The 27,989-nt window shown below is 56.5% G+C and overlaps 1 protein-coding gene across 1 annotated transcript in view; it reads left to right on the top strand.

Moving 5' to 3' along the window:
• The window catches only part of NTSR1 (neurotensin receptor 1), a 46,333-nt gene extending 18,846 nt beyond the window's left edge, over nt 1–27,487 (top strand). Inside the window, exons 2-4 of the mRNA XM_058562334.1 lie at nt 23,227–23,428; nt 25,755–25,845; nt 27,213–27,487. Coding sequence (XP_058418317.1) covers nt 23,227–23,428; nt 25,755–25,845; nt 27,213–27,462 — 543 coding nt within the window. The 3' untranslated portion in view covers nt 27,463–27,487. The remainder of the gene's footprint in view (nt 1–23,226; nt 23,429–25,754; nt 25,846–27,212) is intronic.
• Nucleotides 27,488–27,989: the final 502 nt, after the last annotated feature.

The following is a 27,989-nucleotide window of genomic DNA, read 5'->3' as shown; positions in this document are numbered from 1 at the left end:
AGGGAAGTGGGGAGTGAGCTTGGGGTGCGTGACCCCGTCTGCTCCCTGCTGAGCTGTGGGCGCCACCTCCCCAGGCGGCCGCTGTGTTCCGTCACTGCCCACTCCCAAGGCCCCTCGGGTGGAAAGGGCTTTCCCGGGGCAGGCCTCAGAATCCTGCAACAGCCCTGGCCAGTTTTCCCCCCTGGCCGCACCCCATCAGGTAGTCCCTTGGCTGAAAACTCTTCAAGTTGCCAGCTGGAGTAGGCTAACCGGCTGGTTCCTGCCAGGTCCTCTTGGATACCGTGATGAGCTGAAGTTGAGCTTAGATGGATTTGATGACCACATGCAAGCCTGCTGGGGGGTGGGGGCACCTATGACTGTCAGGGGGGTCAGATGAGAGGGCGGGGAGGGGCAAGGAGGGTCTGGTGACGTCTGTGGCTCCAGGATCCATCCTTTCTGCTCCAAGCCCATAACCTTTAGCACGCCTGCAGGGTCGCTGAGCCTGGGTCAGGGTCCACGAAGGCACCTCCACGTTGCCACTGTGAAGGTCGAGGGGACAGGGGTGCAGAATGGTCCTGGGCTTAATCCTGGGACCCAGCAGCTGAGATGGCTCTGCTGTGCAGGGAGGGCCTGAGGGGCAGGCGTGGATGCGGGACCCTGGTCAGCAGGCTGCCCTGGCCCAAGGGTGAGCCAGAAAGGGGGCAACAGGCAGCGACACCAGGCTGCAGTCAAGATTCCTCGTGCTCTCCAGCCCAGCGCGAAGGTGCCCTCTGGTGCTCCCTGACCCAGGCATGAGAGGGCTCCTGGTGGCTCTGCCTCAAGTCCCCAAATCCCTGCTCCATCCACCACCTGCCCCAGAGGTTCCCGAAAGAGCCAAGAGACCTGCCCCATCCCAGCCCAGGGCTCGACTAGACGGAGGCAGAAGGGAGCTGTCCTCATGGCCTGGACCTGCCACATTCCACCCAGACTCAGCCAGGTCAGAGGCCCAGGGGCTGATCACTGCCAACCTCATCCCAGCCCGAAGAGGGAGCTGTGGTTGACGTTCGTTACTGTGGGCAGGGGGGACTACCGACAAGGTGTGGGCAGGTGGGACTACCTGACAGGTGTGGGCAGGTGGGACTACCAACAAGGTGTGGGCAGGTGGGACTACCTGACAGGTGTGGACAGGTGAGACTATTGACGAAGTGTGGACAGGAGGGACGACCGGCCAGGGCTGGTGCAGGATTCTGAGGCCCGCCCCGGGAAAGCCCTTTCCGCCTGAGGGGCATTGGGAGGGGGCAGTGACGGAACCCAGCAGCCGCGTGGGTTGACAAATGTCTGAGGTTGACATTTATAGCATTTAGAACTGATTTCAGTCCTTTCTGGGGGACCTCCTGCTGAATTTTAGTGGAATCCCTCCCTGAGCTTTTTAACTAATTCACAAAATAGATGGGGCGTCCCTGGGTCGACTGCCCTGACACTCTCTCCAAAATTGTGAGCTGGGGTCACAGTGCAGGAGCCACAGTTTAAACCCAAGCACTGGTGTGCCCGAAATCACGTGGAATCAGATCTCCGGGGAGGCTCCGGATTCCAGGAACCGGCAGCTCGGCCCACAGCTGCCTGTGACTTCCACGTCTGTTGCAATAAATTAAACTCCTTTCGTTTCTCCCACCCCAGACGAATGGCCCTTGTCAGAGTGGAGCCCAGGAGGATGGGCCGGGCCTGGGGGCCAGGGGCGACAGGCCTCGTGTGACCCCTTGCTCTGCACCCCATGTCCCACCTGTAAGATGGAGCTGGTGTGCCCTGCCGCCTGCGTGTGGGCGGGAGAATCCAGGCACCCCATGCACTGTAGCCCTTTAGACACAGGCAATTGTCAAGGGCTTTCTTGTCCTTTTATGGAATCAAGAGTCAAGCGGTGATTCTCCACAAATAAAGGGCACCTGCAGTGCAAAGCCAGGATGCCTGCTTGTCCCTGACGACTGCATGAGGCTGCAGATGCTCATGACCACGGGCGTCGGTGCCAGCATTTGAGTGTGACACCACTGACACTGGGGCTGCTTTGAAAACCAAGTGCTGTATGTGTGTCCGTCCCTCTGAGTCCAGTCAGGAACCTGGCTACACTGACGGGGCTGGAGGGGGGCTCTGCTGCTTGTCAGGAGTGCACAGCGGGAGGGGGAGGGTTTAGCCTCACCTGGGTTCTCTGGTCCCAAAGGCTCCAGGTGCTCCTGGAGTCCCGGAGAGACCATCTAGTCCAATCGGGAGATGTTATCTCGTGAAGCCAGGTGCCCCCATGGGAGCGCTTGAAGGCCTCCTCGGCCCAGGGTCAGGTGTGGGCCCTCTGCCTGCTCCCCACAGCCCCACAGACTTGTCACCATGGACGGCCGTTGTGTGTTGTGGGCTCTCTCCAGCTACCTCCGCACTGTACCCCGGCCAGCACGGTGCGCGAGCCCGTCAGCACACCCCGAACCTCCCTGCATTGCGGAGCAGCAAGGGTAGGAGGCGGTGGGGATCACAGTGAATCCAGCCCGGAGTTTGCCGGGAACAGGTGGGTTCAAGTGGCGGAGTGCAGCGAGGCACGAACAGCTTGCCTCTGCCACCAAAAACAAACAAGGCTGTCGCCACCTGGAACTGCGGCTTCCTTCCCTGAGACAGGCCCATCCAGCAGGCGGGCCTGGAGCCAACTTTCAAGCTCCACGAGGCCACCGGCACTCAGCAGAAGTGGCTCTGACGAGTGTCCCTGCAGGTGGCTGCCTGGCGGTGGCTCTGAGCCCATGGCTGGCGGTGGAGCCACTGTTGCCAGCAGCACAGATGGGGCAGCTGGACATGGATTTCCACAAGAACATGTGTCCAGGGTGGCTGGAGGGAGAGCCTTGGGCCAGAAGTAGTGGACTCTGGACCAGTCATCTCCAGCCCTGAAAGCTGTCACAACAAATGGCCCCTGGGCCTCCGGAATCCACGCAGACAGCCCAGGGCGGGCAGCATCCTGCTCAGCCTGTGCCCTGTGGCCCAGGGCTGGACCTGGGTCTGCAGGAGCTTCCTGAGGGCCAGAGTGGAGCCGAGAGGCACTGCCCAAGGGCGGGCAGGCATGGGTGCCCAGGAAGCCGCCCTGGGTTACTTCATAAGGCGCCTGGGTCCTTCCCAGGAGTCTGAGGACAGATGTCGTCTCTGACTGGCCAGGTCTGGCTCCTGGGCCAAGGGACAGAGCAGCTGTGTCCTGTGCCTTGGGCACCTGGTGCTGTGACTGATGCAGGGCCAAGCCAGCACCGAGCTCCCTACATTGCTCACCCCATGTCACAGCAAACAGTGCCAGACCTGGCACGGCTCTGGGATTACCCAAAGCCCATGGCACATGCAGGGCCAAAACAGGGCCCGTCTGGCTTTTTGCACCCTTCCCAGGGCCCCCCATGAGAATAAGGAAGAGCAACATTGACTTACAAGCCGTGTGGGCTGGAGTAGCAAGGAGGGCTTCCTGGAGGAGGGGCCTAGTGGCTTTCAAGTCTGGGGAAGGGAGTGGATTGCTCTCCCCCAGATTCTCCCAGCATTCGGGTTTTGATCCAGTAGGAGGGACGTTTGGGCTCCTTGGGGTTGGTGCTCTCGACTCCCCCCAGATGCCCGTGTCCCCCCATCTGCTCAGTGGCCCTAGGGTTGCCTCCTCCATGAAGCCCTCCATCCCTCAACCTCACGGCTCCCGCGCAGCCGTCTTCGTGCTCCACTTCCTCCTTGAGTAAGGAGGGCAGAGCCAGGCGAGGCCACTCTGACTCTCCAGCGCCCGGCATGGGGTCAGCAATCTGCCCAGGCTCACCTGACGGGTGGACACAGGGACGGAGCACTGCGGGAGTGAGTAGAGCTTCCGTTTCCAACAGCAGCTTCACTCCTGTGGATTTTTACTGTTTGGTTTCTAAAAATGGCAGAGACCTCATTTCTCACATCTCCTCTGCAAAGCTGTTTCTATTTCAGTAAAAATTGAAGTGGTTTGTGGCTTTCCCTGGGCCCCATTTCCACTTGGGGCCAGACAAGCGCTCTGCGGAAGATAACATGTGCATGGTTGAAGTTTATTTCTGTGTGTGTCTTGCTCAAAAAGAGAAAGGAAAACAAAAGGAATATCCATGAAGAGCGAGCTGACTCTGAGAGGCTGCACTTTTTCTGTCCAGCAGATTGCGAGGCGGTCGCTTCAGTCAGTCAAACACCTGCTCCTCGTTGAAAATGGAGGGGCGTCCACCGGCCCATCTGGACCAACCGGCCAGGTGCTCGGCTGCTCTCTGCAGCTACACCCAGAACCGGCCGCCAGCAAGGCCCTAACGCCGTGGTCACCCAGCCTGGGCTCAGGACAGAGGCGCCTCGGGGCAGAGGAGGGTCTTGGGTGGTTTTTATTCAGAAGGAACCTGGAGGTGCTGAGCTGGAGGGGGCACCCCGAGAGCGTCTGCTGACCCCACCCCACCCCTCCTGACAGCAGTCAGAGTAAGCCAGTTGCAAGAGCCGAGAGATGAGTATCCGGCCCTCAGTCCATCCACACCTGGGCGGCTACTGGCCGGCAGGGAGTCGACACAGAGATGCAGTGGTGCCCAGGTGCACTGGACACCCCTTCCCCGACCCGCGTCTGTGGGCTCGCCTGAGCCGAGCTGGCTCCTCTGCCTCCCTGCAGACCCCAGGAGGAGGCAGGGCGAGGGGCAGGGTGGGAGGAGATAGCTCCCTGGAACTGTTCCAGCTCCTTGGAAAGAGCCCCATTCCTCCCTCTGCTCGTGGAGGCAGGGTCTCAGGATAAGGGAAAGGGAAGCAGGGCGGGGTGGGGGGGAGTCTCAGGCTGAGCCCACGGGAGTCCTAGAGCTTGAGCTGCAGTGGAGATTGTCCCACCCAGAGGCAGGGGCTGGCTGGGTGGTCACCTCGCATCATGCACCTCTGGGCCAGCAGTGACTCAGGTCAGGCGGCTGGGCCTGCAGCAGGCCGGGCAGGAGCCCTCAGCAGCCAGCACCTGCAGCTACAGCAAATCAGAGAAGCAGGCCTGGGCGGGGCACCGACAGCCCTCCACGTGCCCATGGAGATGTGTGCTCCCCGCCTGGGTCTTGGACCTCTGTTCCGGTCCCCACCCGGTGCAGCCCAGGGGTCAGGCCCTGCCCAAGCCCAGCCACCGGCAGCAGCGTTCAGCAGGTCTGTGACACTTCCGGGCAGCCTGGGTGGAGCTCAGGGTGGTGAGTCAGGTGGAGGGGACAGCTGTGGTGACATCTGGGGGAGGGAGAGCACCACTGGAGCAGAGCTGTTGGCGCCAGAGGACCTGGGCCCCCAGCTTCCCCACCCGTGGACCTCAAGCGTCCAGCCCTCCCTGCCTGGGTCCCGTGGATACCAGGACAAGCGTGGTGCCTGCATCCCGGGCTGTGGTGAAAATGCCCAGGAGCCTCAGCCCCTGGCCCAGAGAGTCCCTGAGAGGCTCCAGACGCCAGCCCTTGACCTCAGCCAGGTGGTCGAGCTCTCAGGCCTTGGTTTCCTCATCTGGAGGGTGGGGACAGTGCTCACCCTGCCTGGGTCTCCGGCTCTTGGTGTGAGGCTTTGGGACCCACAGGGAGGGAGGTTGTGGGAGAAAAGAGGACTTCTGGACAATAGGAAAGCATGACAGGGCCAAAGGGCTCACCCGGGAGCATCCCTCCCCCTGCCACCTCCACCACAAGACCCATCTGTGGGAGCTGAGCTCAGCCCAGCTCGGCTGTGCATGGGGGTAGGGGCCACTTGGGCTAAGCTCTTGCCACTGCTGTTGAGTTTTAAGAGTTCTTTGTACATTTTGGAGTTTTTTTCCAATTGTTTTTATTGTGATAAAATTTACCATCTTAATCATTTTTAAGAGTACAGTGCAGTGATATTAAACACATTCACATTGTTGTACAACCATCGGCACCATCCGTCTCCAGAACTTTCTCATCTTCCAAAACTGAAACTCTGTCCCCATTAAACACCAGCTCCCACCCCCTCCCCTATCCCCAGCACCCACTGTCCTACTTTCTGTCTCTGAGAATTTGACTGCTCCAGGGAGTCATGTGAGTGTATTCATACGGTGTTTGTCTTTCTGTAACTGGCTTATTTCGCTGAGCATGACATTCTCAAGGTTCATCCACGTTGTAGGTGTCAGGATCTCCTTTCTCTTTAAGGCTGAATAATATTCCATTGTATGGATGGACCACATTTTGTTTATCCGTTCATCTGCCAGGTGGCTTCCCCCTCTTGGCTATTGTGAGTAGTGCTGCTGTGAACGTGGGTGTGCAAATATCTCTTCAGGACGCTGCTTTCAATTCTTTGGGGTAAATACCCAGAAGTGGGATTGCTGGATCATATGGTAATTCTATTTTTAAAATTTTTGAGGAACCACCATGCTGTTTTCCACAGTGGCTGCACCATTTTACGTTCTTATCAACGGTACACAAAGCTTCCTGTTTCTCCACGTCCTCACCAACGCTTGTTATTTTCTGTTTTTTAATAGAAGCCATCCCAATGGATGTGAGGTGGTGTCTGTGTGGTTTTGATTTGTATCTCCGTGGTCGGTGATGTTGAGCGTCTTTTCATGTGCTCATTGGCCATTTGTTTAACCTTCTTTGGAAAAAGGTCTATTCAAGTCCTTCGCCCATTTTTGAATTGGGTCATTTATTTTTTGTTGTTATTGAGTTTTAGGAGTTCTCTATGTACTCTTGGTATTAACCCCTTATCAGATTATGAAGTAACAAATGCTTTATCAGATGTCTTTTGCAAATATTTCCTCCCAGTCTGTAGCTTGTCTTTTCCTTCTCTTAACAGTGCTGTTGCAGAGCAGAAGTTTTAATTCTAACAAGATCCAGCTGATGGGATTTTTCTTTCATGGATCATGCCTTTGCTGTTACATCCAAAAACTCATTGCCAAACCCAAAGTCACCTAGATTTTTTCCTGTGTTATTATCTAGAAGTTTATTGTTTCGCATTTTACATTTAGGCCTATGAGCCATTCTAAGTTGATGATTTTAAGGTACAAGACCCATTGTTCACGTGAGGATGTCCAGTTGTCCCGGCATACTTGAAGAGACTGTCCTTGCTCCACCGTGTTGCCTTTGCTGCTCGTCAAGGGCCAGCTGACTGTATTTGTGTGGGTCTGTTTCTGGGCCCTCTGTTCTGTCCGCTGATCTGTGTGTCTCCTTTAGCCTATGCCGTGCCACGTTACTTTATAGTGAGTCTTGGACTCGAGCAGTGTCAGGCTTTGTTCTTCAATATTATGTTGGCTGTTCTGGGTCTTTTATCTATCCATGTAAACATTAAAATCAGTTTCTCGATATCCACCAAGTAACTTGCTGGGATTTTGATTGGGACTGCACTGAATCTATAGATCAAGTTGGGAAGAACTGACAGTTTGACAGCACTGAGTCTTCCTATCCATGAACATGGAATCTCTCTCCATTTATTTAGTTCTTCTTTGATTTTTTTCATCAGAGTTTTACAGTTTTCCTTCTCCAGATCCTGTACATATTTTGTTAGTTTGTATCTAAAGTATTTCATTTTTTTGGTGCTAGCTGCAAGCAGGAGCCAGGCAGGGCGGCCCAGATGCACTTTTCCGCTCTACACCTGCTAGTGGGGTGATGAGACCTCCCTTTGCCTCAGTTTCCCCGTCTGGACCGTGTTGAGGATTAAATGAGTTGTCCTCTGCAGAGCGCTGTGAACCACACGTGGTGGGAGGTGAGCCCCTGGGTCAGCATTTGAAAACGTAGGCCGCGGGCTCTCGGCTCTTGGTGCAGAAGGAGATTTCCAAGCTTCTTTCTACACCTGGCATAGCAGCTGGCAGCTTAAACAGGAAGTTTGCCTTGGGCCTGACCCCACCCCCCTACTTCGGTTCAAAAGGACTATCTCACTGACTTCCACGGTACGGGGCCTGTGACCCTCTGGGAGCACAAGAGCATTTTTTACCCCATGAGCAGGAAGGGACACGGCGCCCGTCACAGGGCAGGTCACCTGAGGGCCGGCCAGGTCACGCAGCTGAGACGGGAAGTCGGACCTTTCTCCCAGGTGTGGACCGCGGGCTCCCTCAGACTGCCTGGCACTCACAGACGGGCCGCCGTAGCCTGTCTTCCGGTGCCCGTGGCCAGTGTGGAGAGAATCCCTGATGCTCCCTGCTCAGTGCAGCGGAGGGACCAGGAGCCAAGTGTGGTTTGTGCGTTTGGTGTGTCCTGGGGGACCCACAGCCTCGTCCCATCCCCAGGGGCCTGGCCACGGCCGAGGTCTTTGGCGGAGGCCCCCACGGCCGCCTTTGGTTCAAGAACAGCAGGCCGTCCAGCAGAAGGCATGAGTGGCCCCACTCCCTCCCCACTTCGCTCTTGCTTTCTCTGGTTCAGCTTCTCTCCTCCCACCTGTCCTCGGCTCTCTCTCGACCTGTTGGGGTCACAGTGGGTGGCCCAGGCCTGAGGATGCTGTGACATCTGGGTGCAAGAGGCCTCTGGCGGCTGGCAGCTTTCAGGTTCCGAAACATTCTCCAGTCAGGAGCCACCACGACGTCATTTGAACTTGTCACATCACTGCGGAGGCGTGGCATCCCAGGCGGGCTGTGTCCTGGGAGCCACAGAAAGTAGACATCCATGAATATTCATGCAAGTATTTGACTTGCAAATTCCAAGTAATTTAAATGTCATAAACAGTGTGTGAATGTCTTTTCGGGAAAGATCTGTCAGAGAAAATGAATCTCGATTACCAGTCATAACAGGGACGCGGCCTCCTCGGTCCTCGGCACGGCCGCCCTGAGGCTCCTCTGCACAACCATCTTCCAAGTCACAGCTCTGGGGGACAAAAATTAGCACTAATTAGGGGAAAGGGAAGCTGTGATTCCCTCATGAAGCAGTTGGCTGACATGTACACCCACGCGCCTCTCTGCAGGCTGCGAGCATTTCCGAGGGGACGGTGGTTTCCTTTGGGCAGGGACGCTGCTGGCGGCTCCCCCACGTGGAGTCAGTCCCACATTCCATTCCAGGTCGGGAGGAGAAGTTCTAGAAAGCTTGGCTGCGATTGACCTGCTTGGGGCTGTCTCACCCAAGGCTGCAGTTTTCCAGAGCCTGCCCAGGCTTGCCTCAGGTCAGGGCCCCCTCCCCATGTTGGGACAGCTCATTCCTCCCTTTGCAGCTGTTATGGACTAAATGTTTGTGTCCCCCCAAAATTCACATGTTGACATCTAATCCCCAATGTGACGGTGCTCAGAGGCAGGGCCTCTGAGGTGATGAGGTCATGAGAGTGGGACCCCCATGATGGGATTAGTGTCCTCATAAGAAGAGGCCGGAGAGCCCCCTCGCCCTCTTTCAGCCGTATGAGGACACCAGAAGAAGCCTTTCCAGGGCCTGTCCGTGCCGCACCCTGAGCCCAGACCTCCAGCCTCCAGAGCCGTGGGAACCAGGTCTCTGTTGTTTATAAGCCACTCAGCCCGCGGTACTTGGTTAGAGCAGCCATTCCTTCATTTGTTCATTCATACAGTAAGTATTTGAGTGACTGTGGGGCACCAGCCTCTGTCCCCAGGCAGCCACCTGTGTGGGAGGTGGGGGCAGCGACTGGGAGAACAAACACGTACACCATCACAAACGGCCGGGTGCCAACCAAAGGAAAACGCAGAGCTCTCGCTGCCTGCTCCGCCCCCACCGGCTGCTCAGGTGACGGCCTGGCCTGCTGGTCCAGGGAGAAGGACAGCACCAGGCGCTCAGGGAGAGGGCGAGCCTGCCTCCATCTGTGCCAGAGAGGCCATCTGTGCCAGAGAGGCCGGCCTGTCCCCACACGGTCCTGTCCCCGCCTGGAGCTCCAAACAGCCCCATTCATGTGACGCAAATTGCCATGATTGCAGCAGGCCGGCGGAAGAGGTGGGGCCGCAGAGGGAGCCGGGGCCCTGGCGGGGACAGGATGGATGCCTCATTTGCTTTCCTCAAAGGCTGGTGGCACTTCAGCTCGATTGCCACTCTCTGCAACAAAAACCCCGATATTACAGGCTTGGAACACTCCGAGGCTAACAAACGAACCAATTATGTCTTTGTGACAAACACATCATTAGGAGAGAGATTACATTCCTTTCCTGGGTAGAGGAATGATGTAGAAGAAGTGCCCCTGGATGAGATGCCCTGCTCTAGGGAACAGCCTCCACCCTGCTCCACGCTGCACAGAGGGCAGTGGCCAGGGCCCCCAGGTGCCTCCCCAGGCGGGCGGCCGAGCCCCGCCCCATCGCTCCCTGCGGGCGGGCACCCACTTGGAGCTGTCTCCCTCGGCTCTAGCAGCTCTGACGGAAATGGGGGCTGGAGGTCCAAGATCAAGGCGCCGGTAGACTTGGCGTCTTGTGGGGACCCTCTTCTTGGGTCATAGACGGCACCTTCTCGCTGTGTCCACACAAGGCTTGTGTGTGTCCACACAAGGTGGGGCCTCTGTTATAAGGGCACTAACCCCATCATGGGGGCTCCACCGTCCTGACCTAAGCACCTCCCGGAGGACCCACCTCCAAACACCATCACACGGGGGATTAGGACTCAACATGTGAATTTGGGGGACACCAACGTTCAGTCACTAGCAAACCTCTGCCATCCATGTGATGTGAGGCAAGTCTCCCCCCTCAGGTTGGAGTGATGGTGAAAGAGGAAGGAAACACAATAAAGAGGTGAGCAGCCGCCCAGGGACGTCTGTGGCCTGTGAGGTTGGGAGGGGAGCAGCCCACCCAGGAGGGCAGATGGCAGAGGAGTCTCCAGAGAACTGGGGCTCCAGCCGATTCCTGTTTCTGGTTCAAAGTTTCCTTCCAAGGGGTCTGGTCTGAATGCCAAATTTGGATTCCACGTTCCACCATTCTCCTCATGACATAGACTAATTTTCAGGGCCTGGTAATTATCATCTAAATTTGCTAATTTTCGTTCCTAAACAGAAACCAGTGTGTGGTGACTGCGGAAGCCCGGGTGTTAGCCGAGGAGGTTTTTTCTGAAGCATGTCCCTTCAGGGGGAGCAGGGCCAGGAGTGAGGCGAGGGGCCCACTCAGAACCTCGGCTGCAGCAGGATGAAGCAGATCCCCCCTCGGCGGCCACTTTCCGGGAGGCCGAGGTCCTCGGGCCTCAGGGTCACATTTCTGTGGTAAAGTGACCTCCCTGGTTCTACATGAGCCAGCAGCACACCAGGAACAAACACAGAAGCTAAGTGCACACACATGCACACATACACACATGCACACACGTACACACACACACAGCACACGCACACATACACGCACACACAGAAACATGCACACACACGCACACTCACACACAGCACACATACACACGTGCACAATAAGCCACCTGAAGCGTGAACCGACGTGTGTATTGCAGGGGCTTGTACAGCCCCTTGAAGGACCGGCTCACCCGGGCTCAGCTGCCCAAGGCTCCCTTGTGTTTGATTTCGCTCTCAAATTTGATCCAGCAGCCAAGAGCTGGTTCTTCTCCTTCAAAGTTTAATTACACGCTGCTGGTTTTTCAAGAAGTCAGACCCACAGGTCAGATTCACTGATGAACCTCTCTTCATGGGAAACAAAAGTAAAACTGTCCCCTCCTCCCCTCACACCCTTCCCCCAGCTCCGTGTGTGGCAGGTGGAGTGAGAAACCACAGGTGGCACCAGTCCCCAATTCTGGGGTAGGGTGGCTGGGTCGGCCACACAAATGGCCCTCCCTCCTGCCGTTCCAGTGCTTCCGCCCTGCCTTCTTGGGGCTTCTCTTGGGGCTCAGGGGTGGGGTTGTATTTTATTTAAGCAAGGGGTGTTTCTCTTCAAAGAGAAATGGAATGGTGGGACAGATAAGTAAGAAGTATGGTAATCTCTCTGTAAGGCAGTGTATCAACTAGCCTCTGCTGCATAACAAAACAGTCCAAAACTTATTGGCTTTAAAGCAATAACTATTTATTGGCTTGTGATCCTTTGGATGGCAATTTGGGCTGGCTCAGCTGGTCTCGGCTGGGGTCACTCATGTGGCTTCGGTCATCTGGTGGCTCCACTGGGCCTGGTTGGGTCCGAGACGGCCTCATTCACCTCTCTGGAGGTTCATGCTGGCTTTTGCTTGGGCCTCCCCCTCCAGGAAGCCACTCAGGGCTTCCTCACATTGTGGCAGCCTCGTCCTGAGAGAGTGACAACGGAGAGCATAAGACCTGGCTCGGAGGACACACCGTCACGTCCACTGCATTTCACTGGTCAGAGCCAGCCCAGTCGGGAGTGGCCCTGGACCCCACCTCTTTGTGGGAGGAGTGGCCAAGTCGCCTTGCAAAAGATGTGTGTCCATGGGTGCAAGAGACCATCAGCCATCCTCAAGAACCACGTTCCATGGCCACGAGCTGGCGAGGTCACGGCACAGTCTTGTTGACAGAGAGTTCCTGATGAGCTGCCTCACGATCTGGGCTGTCTGGGAGGCACCCGGCCCTAAGATGACAGCCCGCAACACCAAGGCTCTCCATGATGATCCAGAAGGCCTCCGGGAGGTCCTGGTCACTGCAGGATGCAGGGCCATCGTGGTGATGTCCATGGGCAAGCATACCAGGTAGCAGCCTGTGGGCCCGGTGGTGGTGGGTCCAGGGACAGAACAGGCATAAAGGGCTGGGACCAGGCCTGGGTCTCATGGGAAAGCAGTTACATTGATCAGATGTCTGCGACCCAGGGGGTAACCTAGAAGTTGTTTTTCCAGTCATGGGAATGCTCTGTCCCTACTCCATCCCCGGCATTGCTGTGGATTTGGGCTTGTAGCCTCCATGTTGGCGAGAATTCATCTCATTGTGGTTGAGCTCATAGAGACAATGACAGACTGGCCAGAAGCAGAGACCTCACGGCATTGACCATTACACAACAGACCGCATCATCAGTTCAAGTGGCTGATTTATCCACCAGCATACCCCAGGCCCGGCCCAGCACAGGGACAGGGCCACACAAGGAGACTAAGGCCTTCAAGTACCTTCAAGTGGCCATTTCAAAACCATCAGAGAAAACTCATCTCGCTGTGAAGGGGCCGGTATTGACAGAGGCAGCACGAGGTTGTGCTGAATGAGCCTCAGGAAATGCAGCCAGACCTGGAACAGCTTCCAGAGGCTGCAGTTAGCGCCCCGGTCAATGGTGGGAGACATGTGTCCGCAGCACCAGGAGCAAATGACTGGCCTCCAGTGTGGCTGGAGCTGATGGTGACCCCAGCCTGTCTGGGTTTGCAGCACCCGTCTCAATGCCAGATGGCACTTGTCCAGGCTCGGCTGGAGGGCAGCTCGAGGACGCCCCCGCTGCGGTGTACTCTCTGATTCTGCTGCAGTGAACAAGTCCCATCTCACCAACACCTCGGGTGCACCCGAAAGTGAGTCGTTGTGGGGGAGGGGCACTGTCAGCTCGGGGACCACTCTGGCGGAAATTAGGGTGCCCAGGAAGATGAACCTATTGGACGACATAGGAAAGTGTCCCTGCTCAGAACATTTCCACAAGAAAGAAACTCAAATTGTTGGAGAAAAGAGGTGAGGAGGAACCTCTGACCTGGGAGGTCGTTAGCAGCAAGGACACCTGAAGGAAGGGTTATTTAAGCAGGAGATACCCCTCTGCGTTGGAGCCCCCCCACGGCCCAGCACACAGCTCCAGGGGCTCCAGAGTCTGGCTGGGCTCCTCCTCTTGGCATCACCCTCGCTGCCTCCTGCCTGCGCTCTCCCCCACATCCACTCATCCCCATGTCCTACCTCAGCCCCCCAGTGCCTCCCAACCCTCCACTGTGTCCATTCCTGCAGGAACCGCCATCGCCTCTCTCCTGGGCCCCTCCCTGGGCCCCTGCCCCCAGGCTCCACCCACCCTGCAGGCAAAGCTCCCCCGAAATGCAAACATGGCTGCAGGTGTCCCCTGCTCCGCCCCCTTCTCCTGCTTCTATGACCAGGAGGAAACAGTGCAGGCCCTCTGTGATCTGCCCCCTGCCCAGCCCCCCTGGGCTCCTGAGGTCTCACACACTACCCTCCTATCTCCAGCTCAAGGGTGCCCCTCATCCCTCAGGTCTCTGCCTAAAGGTCCCTCCTCCAGAAAATGCCCTTTGTCCCCACCAGGCTGTGTCTCATGCTTGCCTCTTGTCATGTCTGTTTACTGTCCTCTACACTCTCCTCAGTCTGTGTGCAGAGTGTCTTGCATACAGCATATGCTCAATAAATGCTTGTGAAGTTCAGACAACGTAAGCCTGGGTGCATGGTGTGTTCAGAGAATGGAGGATGGAGGATGTGCTGGTGGACCCAGGACAGGGTGAGTAAAGAGAAGGGAGGATGTAGCCAGTGAGTGCTGGAACACTCCAAGAAGAGATGGCAGAGCCTGTCCTTGCCCAAGTCTGCGGCTTCTGGGCTGGGAAGAAGCCGGCTGCCCCTGGGCCCACCTCCAGGTAAGAGCCTGAATCACAAGAGGCCCGAGCCACACAGCCTCCTTCCCTTAAATTGCCTCAGCCACCACTGAGTTCCCGCAAGAGAAATGAGGGGCTGATGAGCCACTTGTGGAACATCGACAGCCTCAGCAGCCCCTGTGAGCTGCTCATCCCAGCGCTCCAGAGAGCCAGGCTTCCCTCTGAGGCAATCAGCCCCCTTCTGGCCCTTGCGGGCTCACAATGTCAACAGCGCACCAGGCGCCCACAGCCTCAGCCACACCCTGGGTGGGGCCAGGGTCCTGCCGGCAAGCCTCCCTTCTGCCCATGGGGCAGGCAGGGCAGGAACCGGAGCTGGGGGCCGCCCTGGTTCCCCAGGGTCAGGATCTTCAGGGTAGGTCTTCAGCCCAGCCCCTCTCTACAGGCAGGAGTCAGACCCAGCGTGAGAATGGATGTGCTCAGGTCACTTGGCAAGAACCAAATCCCAGCCTGTCTTGCTCTCCGATCCAGTTCTAGAAACAGAGAATGAGACCCTTCACCCTGACAGCGACCCATCTCTCACTCGCACGTGTGTGGAGAACAGCCGGTCTCACGTGCACTGGGCCGGTCACACACATAGAAGCCAAGGCTGTTTACCATGGTGGAGAGTCCTGTGTGGCTGTAAAGGAGAAAAGCAAAGTGGAACCCTGTGTAGTCATCTGGCCACGGTAAGGCCCGCCGGTCTCTTGGGATGGAGGAAAGAAAGGTCTTTAATCGATATGGTCATTGGAGGAAGGTGCTTTGAGATGACTCAGGCCACAAGCCGACCCTCTGGCTGCACTCGGCAGCACCCACCTGCATTCCCTCTTTACTGACGGGTTTTCCTGCTACGACAGATCTGCAGCCAGGCTCACTTGCACGGATGGGGGCTGAGCGGGGGCGGTGGCCCAGGACCCCACCCACGTTTCTAAGATGCACTTGCTCCTCATCACAGCCGTTCTGGGGTGGAAGCCCCAGGAGGAGGCCTGGTGGAAGGAGCATAGTGTCACTTCCCCGGGGACCAAACCCAGAGCACAAGGTCCCCTCCAAGCCCAGAGGCCGGTCAACTTGGGAAGAAACCAGAGCCAAACTCTGGCCCCCTTGGGATGAGTCCCTCCCCCACTGGGGCCGGGGGACGTGGGTGGCCGCTCCCAGCCCTCCCCCCTCACACCGGCCCCTCGGCTCTGGGTCCACCGTAATCAGATTCACCTACAGCAGGGACGGAGCGCTAATTCTATTGAAAGGAGCCGAGGCACTGGGTACAGAGCCAGATGTCCACGGGGAGCGCGGTGACCAGCTCTGCCAGTGGACGGTAATTCAAATTGGGAGGGAACAGGATATTTGCTAAACTGCCCACACAATTACTTGGCAGGAAAACACTGAAAACTGTGGGAAAAGCTGGAGATTCAGCGATGACAGCAGAGAGTGTGGGGCAGGTCCGGCCGCACCAGGGTGGAGGACAAATCCCCACGCTGAACCCAGGCCTCGCGCTGCGGCTGGGAGCATGGCTCTTTTCTAAACACGCTTTCTGAGATGTGGTCAATGCCTGCTGGGAGCTCCCAGCCCCGACAGCATGGCGTGTCCCGTGTTGCAGGACCTCACTCTCGGGCACGGCTGAGGGATTTGCACAGCTCCCTGGAAATCCACTCCCCACGTCCCCCTGGCCCCCCAGGGTCTTGATCCAGACCAAGTCTCCTAGTTTTCCTGGCGTGAAGCAGAGAACTTGGATGGCTTGACATCTGTCACGGGCACACGTGAAGCCTCCAGAACACTCTGCGCTAAGTGAATGGGCAGCACTTTTAATCCTCAGAGGCAAATTAGTGCCCTCCATGTTAGAAAAGTGCAAACAGGGGCTTACAACACTGATCCAATCTGCTCGTGTCTGAATGGTGGGGTGAGCAGCGCCGGTTCTTACAGACTGGGAGCTGCCCTGCAAGACAGACTTTGTCACAAGCAAGAAAACAGTCAGTCTCGTAGTGTGAGGTGCGAGTGGAGACGAGAGCCGGGGCGTGCCCCATGTGGGCCACAGCTTCTCTGTTAGGTGACTGCTAAGGCACCACAGAGGTGGGGGCCCTGCCTGGGGTCAGACTTCCACCCACCTGCTCACTGCTCACTGCTCTGCCGCCTGTGCTTGGCAAGGACTTTTAAAGCCTCGTTTGTTGCTACTTAGCAGATGTCCCACTGGTTTGAACATTCTCATGGGCATTTTAGCCAACAGATACTTGAAAACACGGCAAACGGGCCTTCAGCCCACACCCCTGATGGCTCGCTGCTCTGTGCAGATGGCTTCAGTGCAGTTTTGAGAGGTGCTGGCCTGATCAAAAAGCAACTCATCACCCCAGTTGCTGCACCCAGGGCAGCTAATGAGCCCCTCACCCAACTCGGCCAAAGCCAGACCCCCAACGCCCGTCCTGTGTGATGCCGTGGGGAGGGGTCCCTCCTGCCCCTCCTCGAGGATGCCTCCTCCAGCACAGGTGGAGGGGCAGGCGTGTTGGGAAGGCAATTTTCCTAATCCGATTGCGGGTCTGGCAGCCCGTCTGGTGCCAGCGCTGCGGCACAGCCAGGAGCAGACAGGATGTGGCTCCAGTGGGGCTTCTGTTTCACCACGTTCACTCTCAGACAGGGGTCTCTGTGGCTCCAACACTCCAGGGGGGAAGACTCCCGCGTACAGGGCTGCTGGCTGCACAGGTGGCAGGGGCAGGGGACGGGTGGGGCATCTGTCACAGAGGTTACAGGTTGCTCACCTGTACCCCAGGTCCCCCGACCCCAGGTCCTTCCCACCCTAGGTCCCTATGCCCCCAGGTCCCTCCCCCACAGGCTGCCCCCACCCCAGGCCTTTGTCCCACCCCAGGCCCCTGCCCTCCAGGGCAGCCCCGTCAACTTCTATGGGCACTGTCCGTGGTGCTGAACCCCGAGGCTCCCTGGGGCTGCAGCAGTCTCTCCACTCAGTTACCAGTGACTCTGGCCAGCTTCTCCCAGAAATTCCAAACCAGAGGAGGAGCTCGGGAACCAGGGTGGAGCAGAAGGGAGATCAACGGAAGGAAAGAGAACTGGACAGAGTTTCAGCCCTGAGAAATCACCAGGGAGTTGTGGTCTTTGGACTAGAAGTCATTCTCAAAAATTTGCAGTTACCCAAAAAAGTGTCCCCTCTGGGGAGCTGGGGTGGGGCACATGCCCAGTGACGCTTCACTGATAAAGAAAAGGTCCCTCCACACTTGTCTGGCTCTCGCCCACACTCAGTAGACGCATGTTCCATTTATCTGCTCTCTGCTTGTGGAACGGCCCTATGGGATGGGAAGTGAGCGCTCTGTCTCTGGGTCAGACTGGCTCTGGGTTTTTCTTCTATACAGTCGTGCACTCGATAGGGACATTTCGGTCAACAACAGACCACATACGTGATGGCAGTCCCGTAAGATCAGTACCATGGAGCCTAGGTGTGTAGTGGGCTACGCCATCCAAGTAGAAATCTTCTCATGTTTCTCAGAACGTACCCCCGTCATTAAGTGGTGCCTTACCGTAAAGTGAGGACACTGATAGCTTCTGCCTTGTAGGCTCCTGGCATGTCGTCTTGAAGTTGGAGCCCACAAATTGAATAAATGGAAACTCGAGCCTCCCAGCTCCCCAGATCTCTCCCGGTCAACGTCTATTACGTTGCTCTCCAGAGAGCCGCCCTGGGCGTCTCCTCGCTTTACCGACATGCCATGCTCGCTGCTCTGTGCTTGCTCTTTTCACTAATCTGTGATCTTTGCCGCCCCTGTCAGCGTCGTTCTCGATGTCAACAGAGCGCCCTGTGGGGTGGATACATCATAACCTGTCAACCAGCCCAAACCGTGCACACTGAAGTTGTTGCTGGAATTTTGCCTTTCAAGCAAGGCTGTGCTGAGTGACCGTGACACACAGCGACTCTGGAACGACCTGCATGATTGTTCCTGCGCTCGGCAGTGGCCGAGAAGGGAGGAAGGGGAGTTGTGAGACACCCCAGGCATTTGCTCCTGTTCCACCTTTGCTGAAGAGGGTTCTGTTCCGTCTGGAGTCTGTCTCCTGGAGGTCACCCCTGGGACCCTGGGCCTGGCTGGGGGCTGGTTATCTGCTGGGGTGGAGGGTCCCCTGCCAGGCCAGCCAAGACTGTCCCAGCAGTCTCCACATTGGACAGCTTGGACAGAAGCCGTTTCTCTCCACCTCTCCCCTCAGCAGCCTCAGAAGCTGTTTTTCGAGCGCTGGGTTTTGCAAACATCCTGAGTGATATTTTGCACCTTCCCACTCACTGTGGGCTGGTTGTTGAGCCTTGAAGCGCCATTCGTGCAAGTCCGGGGGCTGTCTCTTTATCTAAACACAATGGTATGAATTACAGAGAAACAGACCCGGGTACAAAACAAGCAATTGTCCTTCAGAAACCCCGGTACAAAACAAGCAATTGTCCTTCAGAAAAAGGGTGGAGTGGGTCGAGGACCATTTAAGGAGGCAGAAGATGTTGTCTCAGCCGGGGAATCCCCTGACTGGGGGAGGGCCAGGGTCCAGGCCAGGCTGTCTGTGTCCGCCTTGGGCGCCTCTCCCCTGCCTGCACCTGTTTGCAGGCAGGCTGTCTGCGTTCCCACTGTCCCGGGGGTCAGCCCTCTCTTCTGGGCAGACCCATCGTCCCATTCCAGCTTCCCCTACATTCGCACTTCATTTTTATTGTTTAACCATTTCACTCTATCTCCCTCACAAAATTACAAATGCCGGAGGCCCTGAGTTCTCAGACAGGACTGGCCACTGCCAGCCAACGCCCTCAGAGCACCCATCCCAGCTCCCCAGGCTGACGCCCCACCCAACCTTCTTCCTTTCCTCCTGGGTACCACTGAGGACAAACCCTGCTCTCAGCACCGAGGTAGCACCTTTATTGTCCCCTTTTCAGAAATGAGAAAGCTGAGACCCAGAGGCCATTCCGGAACTGCCTGAGGTCATGGCTAGCCAGAGGACAAGCGGGGCTCCTGTCCGCCTGAGGCCAAAGTCCAAGCCCCAACTCCAGGCACTAAAATTCCCCAGGTGCCCAACCCCCAGGTACCCCAACCCTAGACACCCTGCAGCTTCCTGGAGGCCCTGCCCACCTCAAGAGTCTTCGGCTCAGGTCAGGGCTGCAGAGCCCAGAGCTGGGGCACAGAGGCAGGGAGGCATCTAAACATGTCATCTGGCACCAGAAGAGCTGTCCAGGCAGGCTGCCCGCTGTGGTCAAAGCTTGCCCAGTGGTCAGTCAAGGCTACACTGGTGGGTGCTCAGCCTCAGGGACAGAAGACGAGCTCTGGGTTGCAGATGTTCGGCTGCCCAAAGCCGGGGCCTGGACCCCTCAAGGCTCCAGCTCTGGAATCTGCTTCCTCCCAGGCTCACTGCTGTCAAATGCCCCACAGTCTGGAGGGCGAGTTGGGACAGGAGGGATGTCTTCCAGGGCTGAAAACATTGATTTTTTTCCATCACTAAATTTTATAGCAAAATTTTACAGCAGCACCTGAACTACTTTGTTTTTTAAAATTCCAACAGTTTAATGTATAGAGTGAAAAAGTAAAACTTCCATGAATTCTTCTAATTGTATGGTTTTTATTTCTACATTTTAATCTTTGCTTCATCTGAATTTTTTTCTTTGGTGTGAGATCTCCGTGAGTCAGGGTACAAGTTCCAAGAACTAATTCAGGTTGTCTTAAGAGGAATAAAGGAATATTTATTTTGCTCAAGAAAAACTAAAAGTCCAGGAGGGACGGCTGCAGGTGTAGGTGGATCCAGGAGCTCAACTGGTGTCATGGGGTGCTCTCCTCTCACCTGTGCTGGCTTCATTCTTAGGCAGGTCCTCCCCACAAGGTAGGAAAATGACACCAACAACCATAAATGCAGTTTCCCACTCAGCAGGCCCCTGAAAAGGTAGTGTCTCTTTCCTGAACAAAAGGCCTGGGGCTGGCCCTCATTGGACAAACGTGATTGATGCAGGGATGAACACGTGGCCTGCATTTGTCCGATGAGGGCCTGCTCAGGCCTTTTGGCATGTGCTGATTGGCCAGGTCTGGAGAGGGAGTGGGCCACTGGGGGGATGGGGGAGCAGTTCCTGGGAAGCGGAGGGGAGGTCCCAGGAAGGGGCAGTGGGTGCTGGATGAGCAGGGACAGCAGGCCTTGAGGGTCCAGCCTACTTCTCCTGGCTGGCTTAGATGCCGTCTTTATCAGCACCACGTTTCTGGCCTCTGTTCCGCCCCATTGATCTCTCTGTCCGTTCTTTCATTGATGCCAAATTGTTCTCACTAAAGTCTCTTTTTAGTGTGGTCCACTGGTCGGTAAGGCGGATACCTCGCCGTCCCATATTGACCCATCACTCTTCCTTTCCAGAACTTTCCTGGCTATTCTTAGGTTATTTTTTTTTTTCCATTTGAATTTTATAATCAGCCTGTCTATCCCAAGTCTCTCTCATGTTTTATTGGGACAAATGCCTAGACCACGCGTAGCCCGTCTGCATATGCTTGTCTCTGTCCAGGGAGGTTCCTGGCTCTCCTCAGTCAAAGCTTCTTTTCCCTGCGGTGGTAAAGTTTGCAGCATTTCCCAGAGATTTTGCACGTGGCTTATTGGCTGATTTCCCTTTGCTCCTTGCCGCAGGTGGGCTGCTCCTCTGTACCCAGAAGTGGGGGGTAGAGTGCAGGAAAGGGGTGCAGGCTGAGCCCCCATCCGTGCTGTGAGCCTTGGTGAGAAGGGGCAAACCCTGAGAGTCAGGCCCCAGCCCCCACAGTCCAGACTCAGCCTCTGGTCAGGGCGGGCCTGCAGGGCCGCGACCTCATCTCCCCTGCAGGGCCTCAGAATCAAGGGCTTGTGTGTCTTCCAACTGCAGCAGCCCCCGGGGGCCTGGGGCCAGACCCCACAACCCAGGGCAAGAGGCCGGGCCCTGACCCACCACTTGCGGGCCTCGCCCAGCCCCCAGAGGTAGCTATTTTTGCTGCCTGTACTCAGCAAGGTACGGTATTTTAAATGTTTTGACATTTAAAGTCTGTGTTGGATACATTTGTTCTGTTTAAATTATATCCGGGCTGTGATGACTCTCAGGGAATTGGTTTGTCTCCTGGCCCAGGCCCAGCGTCCCCTGCGCTCCTACCCAGCCCCTAGCCCAGCAGGGAGCCCTAGAAACCTTCCCAGGACTGGCCCTCGGCCACGTCAGCACCTCACCATCCTGCAGAAGATGGACTCCAAGTGGAAAGCAGCAAAACCGAGGGACAGAGGGACAGGCCCCCGTCTCTGGACCTGCCACCCAAGCTCAGCAAACGTAGGATGGAAGAGTGCCCGGCGGAGGTGGCTCCCAGGAACCCGTGTGGCAGACATGGGCACTGGAGCTGGCTAGTGTGGAAGGCTGTCCTCCCGAGGGTCTGGGTGGCCCCTCTCCAGCATGCTTGTCTTCTAGTTTAGCAGAGCCTTGTTCAAATGGAACTGGAGGTAAACTCAGGCCACTGCCTCCCGGAAGGCCTCAAGTCCTCGGAGTGGGGCCTGGAGCACCGTGGGAGTGGGCAGCACCTTTGGAGGCCTTGGCCAGTGCCCCAAAGAGAGCGGGTGTGTGAGTCTGTCCTGCTCAGGACAGACGCCCGACAGCCGGGAGACCCAGGGAGCAAACCCGCCGACGTTCCAGAACCTCCAGCACTTTTTGGTGGCTGCCAGGATCTCCGTGGCCGCTGCCCACATCAGCAGGATGCAGCTGTGATTATCCTCACCCTGGGGAGACCGTCACGGTCGTGTTGTTGAGGAGGCCTCAACGCAGGACCCTCAGCTCTGCTCTCGGGGCTGCAGGCAAACCAGGTGAGGAGATGGCAGGAGGGCGGCCTGGAGCCCGGGGAACCCCAACGGCAGACCCCCTGGAACTGCTGGATGGAGCTGCGGCCGCCAGGCCAGAGCCAGCGCAGGCGGGCCCTCCCAGTACAACCCGAAGCCTCTTTGAACCTGAAGCTCAAGATGAGCATGAGGAGCAGCTTGGCAGGGCCGGAGAGGAGCCGCTGCCCGTCACGAGGGCGCTCCCTGCAGGCGCCAGGACGCAAGGGACGTTCGGATATGACGTGACAGGGCATTTAAGAAAGAATAAAAAGCCAGCATGGTTTTGCACCACTCAAGGCTGTTATTTCTCGGCTGCCGGAGATGATGCCGGTTTTAGGACCAGCTCCGGGGGAGGCCCGTCAGGACCACATGCATCCTTGCTCATTCTCCTCAGCCACGTCCCATCTTCGCAACCGTCCACTGATGTTTTTGTTCCTGTCAGGAGCAGCAGTGCCAGCTCACAGAGGAGGCCCGGCCGCCCCCTCTCCAGAAGGCCACGGCCGCTGGGGCTGAGCAGGTGTCATCGAAGGGCCTGGCCAAGTCCAGGTCCAGCCACTTCTGAGCCAGTGACTTTGGCAAGTGCCTCAGCCTCTCTGAGACTCGGTTTCCCCAGACGCAGAGAGACGTGGCAGTTAGAGGTATTAAGGGGAAGCACTTTCATGGCCCTGAGAGGCAGTCAGGGCGGGGCGGGAGGAAGGGTTTTCTGTTTGTGTCTGAACGTGAACTGTCTGCCTACAGGGCAAAGGACGCTGGGCTGGGCCGTCCTGGAGAGGTCAGGTGGAGCAGCCCCATGCTTAGGGGCCACAACCATGGACACGTTGTCCAGACCTGGGAACGTAGCAGCCTTTGTTGCAACTGGGACACCCCAGAGTTTGCACTCCACACTGTACAGGCTGGACCCTGTACAGAAGCTCCTCGAGGGGGCCGAGAGTCTGTGAACCTCCTCTGAGCCACGGGGTGGGGAGCAGGCGGAGAGTCGAGCTGGAGACGGGCAGCCTGGGTCTGCCAGGCTGCCCCAGTAGAGTGAGCGCATCCACCACACCCTAAACCCCCAGCCAGCGGGGCAGGGCCGGGGCAGTGTCCCTGCATGCAGGTCTGACGGCCCACCTTCTCTGTCTCTCTGCAGATCAACACCTTCATGTCTTTCGTGTTCCCCATGGTGGTCATCTCCATCCTGAACACTGTCATCGCCAACAAGCTGACTGTCATGGTCCGCCAGGCCGCCGAGCAAGGCCAGGTGTGCACGGTTGGGGACCAGCACAGCTCATTCAGCATGTCCATCGAGCCCAGCAGGGTCCAGGCCCTGCGGCACGGCGTTCGGGTCTTACGTATGTAACCACTGGGCCCTCTAGGGGGCGGGCAGTGGCCAGGGGCCAGCAAAGCAGCGAGCGCAGCACCAATGAATGGGGCAAAGTTTGAAGACCTGGGGACAGAGCATGTCAGGGCCAAGACTTGGAGTGCTGGCTCTACCGGAGGGTTGGTGCTGCTCTTGGCTTCATTCATTCATCCATCCATGCACTCACTCATCCACCCTCCATTCATGTACTCATTCATTCAGTAGCCCTTCATTCATTCATCCAGCTGGTTATTTATTCATTCACCCATCCATCTAGTCATTGATTCATCCATCCATCCATCTATTCATTCTCTCATTCATTCATTCTCTCAGCCATCCATCCATTCATGGACTCATTCATTCATGTATCCATTCATTCTGCCATCTGCTCACTTATTCATTCATCCATTCATTCATACATCTAGTCTTCTCTCATCCATTCCTTCACTCATCCATCCATTCAGTCACTCACTCATTCACTCATCTACTCCACTCATTCCCGTTGATCCATCCACTCATTCATTCATTCACTCATTCACTCAGTCTCCTGAGTCTCTGGGTGGGACAGCTTGCTCTCAGAGCAGGGGCAGGGGGCAACAGAGGCGGGATCACCCGTACATTCCAGTGAGAGCACAGGTTCCACCAGAGGAAGCAAACACGTACATCACACACGATCAGACAGTGACGAGCATGAAGAGGAAAATGAGGCTGTGTGACTAGATCTGGCAGCCAGGAGGGGCTCTCTGAAGAGGTGACATCCAGCTGAGACCAGCAGGACCAGGAGCTGGTCTTGGCAACAGGGCTGCAGGCAGAGGAACAGCCAGTGCAGAGGCCCTGTGGTGGGAGGGTGCTGTGAGCAGAATCATGTATTTGTCTTTTTGCGTCTGGCTTATTTCTCTGAGCATAAGGTCCTCAAGGTTCATCAATGTTGTAGCAGGTGTCAGGATTTCCTTCCTTTTTAGGGCTGAATAATATTCCATTGTGTGTATGGCACGTTTTGTTTGTTTATCTATTCGTCTGTCAATGGACATAGGTTGCTTCCATCTTTTGGCTACTGTGAATAGTGCTGCTGTGATGTACGAATATCTGTTGGAGTCGCTGATGTCAATTATTTAGGGCAAATGCCTAGGAGTGGAATTGCTGGATCATATGGTAATTCTATTTTTAATTTTTTGAAGAACTGCCATACTGTTTCCCACAGCGGCTGTACCATTTTACATTCCCACCAACAGTGCACAAGGGTTCCTTCCAATTCCTCCACATCCTCGTCAAAAATTATTTTCTGGTTGGTTTGTTTTTTTGATAGGAGCCTTCCTAATGGGTGTGAGGTGGTGTCTCATTGTAGCTTTGACTTGCATTTCCCTGATAATTAGGATGTTGAGCATCTTTTCATGTGCTTATTGGCCATTTGTTTATCTTCTTTGGAGAAATGTGTATTCAAGTCCCTTCCCCATTGTTGAAGTGAGTTGTTTTGTTGTCATTGAGCTTTACTTTTCTATATATTCTAGATATTAATCCTTATCAGACATGTGATTGGCAAATATTTTCTCCCATTCTGTGGGTTGCCTTTTCACTCTGTTGACTGTCTCCTCTGACACACAGTTTTTAATTTTGGATGTCCACATTATCTTTCTTTTGTTGCCTGTGCCTTTGGTGTCATATCCAAGAAATCATTGCCAAATTCAAAGTTGTAAAGTTTTGACCCTGTATTTTCTTTCAAGAATTTTATACTCTTAACTCTTATATTCAGGTCTTTGATCCATTTTGAGTTAATTTTTGTGTGTGGTGTGACGTAAGAGTCCTACTTCGTCTGCGTGTGGATGTCCAGTTTTCCCAGCGCGGCTCGTGGCAGAGACTGTTCTTTCCCCATTGAGTGGTCTTGGCTCCCTTTTAGAAAATCATTTGACCATATACATGAGGGTTTATTTCTGGGTTCTCTATTCTATTACCTTGGTCTGTGCGTCTATCTTTATGCCAGTACCAGTGTTTTGATTACTGTGGCTTTGTAGTGAGTTTTGAGATCAGGAAGTGTGAGTCCTCCAGCTTTGTTTTCCTTTCTCAAGATTGTTTTGGTTACTCGGGATCCCTTGAGATTCCATATGAATTTTAGGGTGGGTTTTTCTGTTTCTACAAAAAACATCATTGGGATTTTGATAGGGATTGCAATCAATCTGTAGATCATTTTGGGTAGTATTGTCATCTTAACAGTATTAAGTCCTCTAGTCTATGAAGACAGGATGTCTCCCTTCACCTCCCTGAGCCCCTGTCTCTGAGGCCTGTCTCTCTGTGTCTCTGAACCCCATCTCTGTGTGTCTCAGGTGCCGTGGTCATCGCCTTTGTGGTCTGCTGGCTGCCCTACCACGTGCGGCGCCTTATGTTCTGCTACGTTCCAGATAAGCAGTGGACCCCGTGAGTACGAGGAGGCTGAGGGTGGGGAAGCTCAGGCCAGGGGGTGCTCCCTAAACAGGTGGCGTGGGAGGCGGGGGTGCTGAAAGGAACAGCTCAGGGCAGGGGTGCGGGTCAGGTGTCCCCCAGCGGGCTGTGACTGGGCCAGGGAGGAAGGCCGTGAGGCGCAGACGCCCGGGAAGCTGCTCGGCCGAGGGACAGGTTGAAGCAGATCCCAGGAGAGTCAGTGCTGGGACAGGTTTAGAGACGTCTGGGGAGTGACAGGGAAGGGCTGGCTCTGCTGGATGTGGGAGGAGGGGTGGCAGCTGTTGGGACCCTGGACCACCCAGGGCTGGAGGGGTCGCCAGAACTCCCAGGACTCTGAGAGAGCTGCACCCTGGCCATGACGTCACAGCAGGAAAAGCCCCTGAGGAGTTGGGGGTCCAGGGCAAGCTTCCAGAACCCCCACCCCGGGCTGACTTCCCAGGACGAGCTGTGACAATATATGAAACTGGGAAGCTCGCCAGAGACCCAGCGCCCAGGGTTTTACCAGGGGCCGGTCACGTGGGTACCTCTGCCTGGCAGGCACCCAAATTCCAGACCCCCAGAAGGAAGCAGGTGCTCCTTGCACAAACAGCTTGGGCCCAGGGAGCCCCTCCTGTCCTATCAGGGGAGGTGGGAACCCTCCCGAAATCCAAGTTCCCCATCACCAGTGAGGCTGGCCTTGCCAGCAGGCCTTTCTGAGACGGGAGCCTATCTCGGGCCTGCAGTGTGAGCTCTGCTGCATGGCAGGACTGCCAGGTGCACGGGTCACGGGTTCTTCAAAGTGACAAGGAATTGTTGGGGAGGGTAAATCTAGAACAGATAAGGAGAAGGTACAGAGAGCAGAGCACAGCCCCAAATAAAGGGTTTCTGAAACTCAGGGCTACCTGGTGGTGAAGTGATTGCCTGCTGAGGGAGTGAGATCCCTGTGGCTGGAGGCAAGCAAGCTGAGGGCAAGGTTTGGAGGGGGTTCCTGCCCTGGCTGTCCACTTGAGGCCGGGGACAGCAGCGCCCTGCAGCCCTGGGCTGCTGGGATTCTGCACACGTAAGGGCAGGCCAGGTGTGCTGCAGGGAGAGGTGGGGACTGGGGCAAAGCGGAGTGGCCACACCCTGCCTGGGGAAGGTGCTGCAAACTCAGCTCTGCTGACGGGTGCCAGGTGGGACCAGGGTCAGAACTTCCAACTTCTTTCTCAAGAGAAGCCAGAACCCTGGAATTTATTATGAAACTGCCTCGTGTCAAAAAATTTACAAGCAGCTTTTTCCTTATGGTCCCAAGCCCCCACGTCTGCCGGCTACTGGGGGCTGTGGGCTGTCACCAGGGCCCCTGTCTGAGCGCCCTCTGCCCGCAGGGTCCTCTACGACGTCTACCACTACGTCTACATGCTCACCAATGCCCTCTTCTACGTCAGCTCCGCCATCAACCCCGTCCTGTACAACCTCGTGTCTGCCAACTTCCGCCAGGTCTTCCTTTCCACCCTGGCCTGCCTCTGTCCCCTCTGGGGGCGCAGGAGGAAGAGGCCAGCCTTCTCGAGGAAGGCCAACAGCGTGTCCAGCAACCACACCTTCTCCAGCAACGTCACCCGGGAGACACTGTACTAGAGCCGGGAGGGGGCCAGGAGGGGGCTGTGAGGAGGCTGGGAGGCTGGATGGAGGCAGGGAGGGGGCTGGAGGGGGAGGGAGGGGACAGGGAGGAGTCAGGGAAGGGGCAGGGAGGGCTGGATGGGGGCTGTGGGGGGCAGGGAAGAGGCTTGGGGGAGGCTGGGAGGAGGTAGGGAGAGAGCAGGGAGGGGGCCGGGTGGAGCAGGGAGGGTCAGGTAGGGGGCTGGCCGCTTGGCCTCATCCCCCACCACTCAGCAGCAGTCCCCCACCTGGGAGCTGGGAGCTGGAATGGGGGTGAGCTGGAGGCCGGCACTGTGGCATCTGAGGCCTAGGACCTGGCACCCACACCCCAGAGGCCCCGTTTCTTTCAGCTCCTCCTGCCTCACCCCTCCTCAGCCTTCCCTGCTCCCCTCCCCATCCACAGCGCTCCCTCCTCTCCTCTGAAAGTCAGCGAGATTGTTCCTCTCCCAGATCCAAAAGGCCCTTAATGAGGAGAAGTTAGTGTTGAGTCAAAGGCAGTCTTCCTT

This window comes from Diceros bicornis, chromosome 19 (assembly GCF_020826845.1).
Source record: "Diceros bicornis minor isolate mBicDic1 chromosome 19, mDicBic1.mat.cur, whole genome shotgun sequence".
Lineage (NCBI taxonomy): Eukaryota > Metazoa > Chordata > Mammalia > Perissodactyla > Rhinocerotidae > Diceros > Diceros bicornis.
The sequence above is the reverse complement of the archived record's forward strand: the minus strand, read 5'-3'. Positions and strand labels throughout refer to the sequence as shown.